The 7,791-nt window shown below is 34.1% G+C and overlaps 1 protein-coding gene across 1 annotated transcript in view; it reads left to right on the top strand.

The window, feature by feature from the left end:
* LOC109390727 (zinc finger MYM-type protein 4) overlaps positions 1-7,791 on the top strand; it is a 121,414-nt gene that overhangs the window by 87,887 nt on the left and 25,736 nt on the right. The window contains exons 19-23 of the mRNA XM_019657581.1: positions 1,128-1,246; positions 1,965-2,136; positions 4,167-4,220; positions 4,845-5,024; positions 5,407-5,501. Coding sequence (XP_019513126.1) covers positions 1,128-1,246; positions 1,965-2,136; positions 4,167-4,220; positions 4,845-5,024; positions 5,407-5,501 — 620 coding nt within the window. The remainder of the gene's footprint in view (positions 1-1,127; positions 1,247-1,964; positions 2,137-4,166; positions 4,221-4,844; positions 5,025-5,406; positions 5,502-7,791) is intronic.

The following is a 7,791-nucleotide window of genomic DNA, read 5'->3' as shown; positions in this document are numbered from 1 at the left end:
GCAGCCCAGCTCCAGGTCGAGCTGTTGTTCACCATCTTAGCTGTAGAGGGCAGTGTCACTGGCCCTCATGTGGGATCCAAACCGGGGCCCTACTGCATAGAGCTGGTGTCCCAAGCCAGCTCTTAACCAACGTGCCACTCGGCCGACCCATAGTTCTATATTTTTATTGTATCAGTAGTGACTTATTTAGTATTAAGTAGCTTGGTTATCAGACATGTGTATTCAGGTAACTTTTTTTTTTTTTTACATCCACTGCACCATGAAAAAATTGACCTATATTATTTCCTACTTTTAACCCTAGTCAAATTGTCAGCTTTTCACTTCATGTGACTAGCATTACCTTTCTCCTACATTAATGATTTTATAGTTATCTAATGTATTTTTCTGGCACATAGAAAGGACTCTGTAGATACTTGTTAAAAAATTGAATGAATTCTCCATCCTTCCCATTTTTTCCCTACCCATATTTAAGTTAGTTTCCAAGTTCTGTTTCATCTTTTTAATACCTTAGAACATCAGCTGCATATATTTATTCTTTTTTGTATGTATCACAACCACTCTAGTTCAGGCTTTCATCATCTTAGCTCTACATATTGTAATTGCCTCCTACTTTTGTACTTTATATACTCTTTATTCCGTGTTAAGATGGCAGCCAAATTAATCTTTCTAAATGCAATTTTCATCACATTACTTTGTGCTAACAAATCTGTAGTAGCTCCCCGCTATCTACTAGAAATGATGTAATAATGTTCACGATAGCCCCACAAAAACAGCCCTTCTATCTGTTCAATCTTCTCTGTAACATACCCTACTTGTTCATGTTAGCTGCTTTCCATACCCCTCGTCTCTAAGACCCTGTTCCAATTCTCCCATTCATTCATTCATCCAAATTATATCTTTCATTAATTTTATCCTCATATCATTGATAGTCATTATGTTGCCCACTTTTTGTTAGTGCTGTACTCAAACCTTTCTTTGCTACTTTAGTTGTGTCTCCTTTTTATGAACTTCTATTATCATAGATTACACTTCTTTTGAACTATAAAGCTCTGTATGCTTTAAAAAATCTGTTTTATTAAAATCTTGTTTCTAACCCTCTTTGTTTTTGTTATTTTTACTTTTATTAGAAGATATTCCAAGCTCTCCTCAGATCATTGTGGTGCCAGTTCCTGTACCAGTGTTTGTGCCCATACCTCTTCATCTTTATACTCAGTATGCTCCTGTCCCATTTGGAATCCCAGTTCCCGTGAGTAATCATTTAGAGACTAAGATGAATTTAGTACACATTTTCTTCGATTAAAATTTTATAGCTTCATAAAAAACTTTTCACTTGTTGGTAAAATATACCCAACTCTGGTTGGCTATTATCATATTGCTGTATCACTTAAAATGGAGTATATATAGGACTGCATCTGTTTGTATGCTGCCTTCTGAGAGAAGGCTATGGTGGAGCTTTTTTATAACATTTCATACAACAGTAAGACCACTCATATAGAAAAAGATAAGAAACTGTGTGTGTGTGAGAGAGAGAAAGAGAGCGAGAACACTAGGTTCTAACAAGGGTAAAAAGTGAATACTATGATTTACATGATTCTCACTTTTTATTAAAGAAAAGTGTATTCATTTTTTGTTGGAAATGTAGTTTTCTTCAGTACTGAATTCTTAAGGGAAACAGTTATATGAAAATGTTAAGCAAGAAATATAATTTTTTTAAAAAGTGTGTTCGATAATTATTCTTTTGGAGGATTCAGAGATGTTTTGTTGAGTTTCAGGAACCCTCTTACTGAATTTTTATTTAAATAGCTATAGTCTTATAAAAAAAACACCTAGCAAGACTGTTTTAATTAATTAGCAGAAATATCTTGCATTTGTTTATTATTTTAGTACTTAAATCGTGTTACAAATAATACTTTTAATGACGAACCTACTGCCCAAGAAACTTCAATCTACCCTTGGTCTTTCAGATGCCTGTCCCTATGCTTATTCCATCCTCAATGGATAGTGAAGGTAAAGTCACTGAGAGTATGGAAGACATTAAGGAGAAGCTCCCCTCACATCCATTTGAAGCTGATCTCCTTGAGATGGCAGAAATGATTGCAGAAGATGAAGAGAAGGAGAAGACTCTATCCCAGGGAGGTTGGTATAATTTTAAAGTAATGAAAGAAAAAAACACACCTACAGATTTTCAGGTAACTCAAGTAATTTTAAATATCAGGCAGTCAGGTGTTTCTAAAAGATTTATTGTTTTTAAAGACCAAGCTTGGGTTTGTTAAACTTGTTGGTTATCTCTGAATTCTCTATCCTTTTTATGAAGGAAATTAAGTACCAATACTTAATTCCGTTTTTAGTTGTTAATGACTCCAGAAAAACCTATACATCCCAAATTTCATGATCATTTTCTGGCTTTATCACTATACTCAAAGCCATCGTCCCCAGATAAGAATTCCTGTTGTGTAATACCTAGCATGTTGGTGGAAGGTAAATAGGACCTTAAGATGTATAAAACCATTTGGCTCAAAGCAACTTATGCATATAGATAAATCCCATTCTATGCATGTAGAATAGTGATAATGACAATAGTTAACATTTATGTGCTTACCACACTAGGCTTTGTCCTAAATGCACTGTGTGCATTGCCTCGTTTAGTCATCACAGCAACCCTAGTAGCGGGGGGGGGGGGGGGGTACTGTTTACTTCAGATTCCTCATTTGGAAAATAACATATTATACTTTCCTGAGTTTTACAATAAGGAAGTGATGGGACCAGAAGTTGAATCCAAGTCTGTCTGACTCCAAAGCAAATGATACATGATATTAACCAGAACTCAGTAATACATATTCCAGGAAGATTTCTAGCATTAATTAGCAGCTCCTTGATGTTTGGGTATAGGAAGAGATATAATAATAATGAGAGAGAGAGAAAGAGAATTGTGTTTAAGATAGTTGAAATACGTGGGTAAATTTTCACAAAGGCCTTTTCATATATCAGTGATGAGTCAAGAAATTATTCTGTATTGACAAATTTTTTTTTTTTCAGTGACAGATTTTACAAAGCTAACCATTAGGTTTTGGTTTTGCATAATAAATACTAGATTATATTTTTGAACACTGTAGCATTTGAAAAAAATCTGTCAGCTTTTCTTTTGTAAGTTATTAAATCATATATATTCTGAGTGATAGGTAAAAAGCTTATTTGTTAATATCCCAATGTTTCTGGTATGATTTTGCTCTTTAGTATATATAATCTCATAATTCTGACCCACTTTTATGTGTATTTTAATGTCTTAGAATATTGTCCTTATGCTTGATCTTCTAATTCTCTGATATTATGTTTAGTTTTGAAGTTCAAGAAATTCCTGATGATAAAACTTCATTTTAAGTTGGCGTCTCCATTCACATTAATAAACATTTCTCAAGTGCTTCTTCTGTATAAAAATTGTGACTTCCTTAGCCTATAATTGAGTCAGACAGAAAAACTTTCAAAACTAAGCTTCAAGAGTGATAGTTGTAATCACTGTAGTGTAAGTAAGATCAAATGGTTTAAAAACATGAAGGAAAAATGTATTCCAGTTGAATGAACCTGGCTAATTTACCTTTGATTTCAGGGAAAAGCAATTTTTCTGGGTTTTTTAGAAACTGGTTTTTAATATTTTTGAATCCTTAAGCTTCCTACTGTTAGCGTAGTTTATAGTTGATAGAACTGTTCTGTTTAGTTTCACGTGCTGATTGGTCATGTAACTTATATTCTAAATCAGTTGGCCTTGTAATGCAGTGCTAAAGCATATTTTAGGGGGTAGAAAGCAATTTAAATCAGATTTGTCAATCTCTGAGAGTGTGTGTGCGCGCACGCGTGCGTGTGCACGAATCATGGCCAAAAAAAAAATTTCAGCTCGCACATGAGTGCAAAATGCAAAATACTTATACCTCTTGCCATGACTTCTTTCATATTGCTGTCTAGACGTGTAACCACTGTTCAAAGTTGTAGTTTAAGTGCATTTAGCACTAATGCCTGATTTTATTAATGAATCATTCATTCTGCAGATGAAGGCTATTTACTTAGAACTACCTAGTATGATTCATATATATAGTGCAGTCATTTCATTTGAGATGCAGTTTCATTTGTGTGTAGATATAAATTGTTTATTATGTGCTTTTCTTTTTCTTTAGGATCTCAAACTTCTGAACAAGAGCTCTTTCTAGACACCAAGATATTTGAAAAAGGTTTGTAATTGTAAATATATTTTGGATCTTAGAAATATGTACTATCCTCTGTTAGTAATACAAACCCATAAAATATTAGCATCCTTTGATTAAATATGTGCAATTTCAGCTATTTATAGGGGGCAGCAGATGTGTATGATTGCGTACTATAATAATTTGTAATGAGAAATAATAAAAGCTACCTCAAATATTGGTTTAAGGATTCGGTGAGATAATGCTTTAACCCTCCGTTGGACTCAACTGATCTCACAGATTCATTGCACACAAATTTTCAAATATCTAACAGTTAAGTATTGTGACTCATCGTTTCCCTATCTTCCCCCTCGACCGTAACCTATTGCCAGTTGTGTTTGTAACTTAGTACAGTAAAGACATATTTCATAGCGGTATCTTTGTGTGCAATAAATCTATGAGATCAGTTGCACACAACAGAGGGTTAAAGTGCATCCCAAGAATATGAATTTAGTTCTGTGAGGCTGGTACACAAGTTACTTCATTCTTGAATGTACCTAGTTAATTGTCCAGCAACCATATCTCAGTTTTGGATATGCAGGGGTCCAGGAAGGTTTTTGGCCATGTCAAGAGTCCATCTTATTTTAAGGGTGTGTTTTCTACATATTTCAGACCAAGGAAGTACATACAGTGGTGATCTTGAATCAGAGGCAGTATCTACTCCACATAGCTGGGAGGAAGAGTTGAATCATTATGCCTTAAAGTCAAATGCTGTGCAAGAGGCTGATTCAGAATTGAAGCAGTTCTCAAAAGGGGAAACGGAACAGGATCTGGAAGCAGATTTTCCATCAGGTTTGTGTAGTGTAATCTGTCCATTGAAAGTCCTTTATTTTAGAAGATTGGTACAACTCTCATTTTACGTTATGAAGCAGTTAAAATGTGTGATAATAATTTAGGGCACAAATGGTCCCTGCCTTTGAAGGTGTTAATTTGTATGATACTGTTCTTGTAAGTAGTTAGTTTGGCTTTTTTAAAGCTTTCCGACAATAACCATGAAAGAGATTTTCTTGGTAATTAATGAAGTTTTAATTTAAATGTATTGTCTCTTAAATATATAAGTAAAATCACAAACAAAATAATGAATATAGTGATTATGTGGTATTTTCTTCCTCAATCTTAGTCTTTGCTTTGTGAGTTGTTTAGCTCACGTTGTGCTTTCTGCTGATTATTATAGAATCCTTTGACCCACTGAATAAAGGACAAGGAATCCAGGCACGTTCCCGAACAAGACGACGACACAGAGATGGCTTCCCCCAGCCCCGACGAAGAGTAAGCAGTAGCTTGATTTTTCTATTGTTTTTTTCCACTTCATTCTATAAGTGTATATTAGTTTCTGTAGTTTGTAAAACTCTTAACAGCCAGAGTCAACAAATTTCACACATATGTTTTACAACCTTGTGTTTTTGTGCTTTTGTTTTTGTTTCTTTTAGCAGGGACTTTCTGTTTCATTTCTATAATTGAGGGGTTTTTGTTTTCCTTTGTTCACTTTAAAAAGCTTTTTATAATCCTTGTTATAGACTTTTTTAAAGTCTAAATTTAGCTTTTTTTTTACATATTATAATATGGAGGCTCACTATTTTATATAATATAGTGTAATAGTGAAGTCCACATGGACTGTTTTTTATGTTGGCAGGGCTCTCCAATACCAAAATTAAAAGCGTAATAGCCTTTTTAAAATTAGCTCTATTGAGTTATAGTCACATTTAAAATTTTATAAACTTTATGTGTACAATTTGATGGGCTTTGAATGTATTCAGTATGTACTACTTACCACAATCATAACTTCTACTGTCCCAAAAAGTTTCCTTGTGACCTTTTGCAGCCAGTCTTTATCTCTAGCTCCTGATAACCACCAATCTGCTTTGCAGATCAATGCAAAATGGTATGCTGGTATGCTTTGTCTTTTCTAAAATTTCATATAGATGAATCATATAATTAGTAGTCTTCTGTGTCTGGCTTTTTTCACTTAGCATAATGTTTTTGAGATTCACCCATGTGTTTCATGTATCAATAGTTCATCCTTTTTTATTTCTGAGTAGTATTTCATCGTATGGACAAACTACAATTTACTATTTAACAGTTGATGGAAATTTGGATTGTTTGCAGTTTGGGGTTATTTTGAATAAAGCTGCTGTGAACATTCTAGTGTAAATCTGTGTGAACATACATTTTCTTTTGAGGATAAATATCTAGGAGTGGGATTACTAGGTTATGGTATGTGTATTTTTTATCTTTGTAAGAAGCTGCCAAACTGTTTCCCAAAGTGGATGTACCATTTTGAATTCCCACCAGCAGTGTGTGAATTCCATCTGCTCTATGACTTTGTCACGTTTGGTATTATCGATTTTTTATTTTTAGCCATTCTAGTGAATGTATAGTGGTATCTCATTGTGGTTTTAATTTGCATTTTTCTAATGAATAATGATGTTGGGCATCTTTTCATATGCATAATTGTCATTTGTCTATCTTTGGTAAAGTGTCTATTCAGAACTATCTCACATTTTATAATTGGATTGGTTGTCGTCTTATTGAGTTAAGTGTTCTTTATCTTGGATGTAATTCTTTCATCAAATATGACTTTTGCTCCTATTCTGTGATTTCCTTTTTAATTTTCTTAATAGTGAAGAACAGAACTTTTTAATTTTGAGGAAATCCACTTTATCAATTCTATTCTATTACTCTTATGCTTTTTAGAATCTCATCTAAAAATCTTTGCTTATCCTATGGTAACTAAGCCATTCTCTTATATTTTCTTTTTGTTTTATAGTTTTAGCTTTTATGTTCGTGATTCATTTTGAGGTAATATTTATGTATGAATTGAGGCAAGCATCGAGGTTAATTTTTTTGTATATGGATATCCAGCTGCTGTTGGAAAAGACTATCCTTTCCCCATTGATTGATTGGCACCTTTGTTAAAAGTCAACTGACCATTTGTCAGTCTATTTCTGAAACTCTGTTCTGTTCCATTGACTTATATATCTATTTTTATACCCATACCAAGTGTCTTGATTATTGTAGCTGTACAGTGAGTCTTGAAATCAGGAGTGTTAAGTCCTCCAACTTTGTTGTTCTTTATAAAAATTGTCATTTGATTTTTCATTTAAATTTTAGAATCTATTTGTCAATTGCTACAAAAAAGCCTGCTGGGATTTTCTTTGGGGCTATTCTGAATCCATAGATCAAGTTGTAGAGAATTGATATGTTAGCAGGTTTTATCCATCTAATCCATGAAGATGGTATCTGTCACGTCCAGCGTGGCAAGGGCAAATGGGGCACGAGAGGGGCGGCACAGATTTGAATAAGAACAAGAGACAGAAGTAAGATTTAAGAGCGAGACCAAGGGACTCAGCCTTCAGAGATAGACTGAGCCACCTAATCGGGTAGGTCGATGCTTGGATTTTATTGAGAAGTTAAACTGCTGTTGATCAGATTAACATCCCTTTGAGGTCTGTGCCTCAAAGCCTTATCTATTAACATATCCATTATGTTCCAGCATATGCTATGCCTTCACATATCCACCACATAGCCCCAGGACACCTTGTTACTGTGTCCTCCCAGA

This window comes from Hipposideros armiger, unplaced genomic scaffold (assembly GCF_001890085.2).
Source record: "Hipposideros armiger isolate ML-2016 unplaced genomic scaffold, ASM189008v1 scaffold_10, whole genome shotgun sequence".
NCBI classification, from domain to species: Eukaryota; Metazoa; Chordata; class Mammalia; order Chiroptera; family Hipposideridae; genus Hipposideros; species Hipposideros armiger.
Note: the sequence above shows the minus strand (reverse complement) of the source record. Positions and strands in the feature narration are given on the sequence as shown.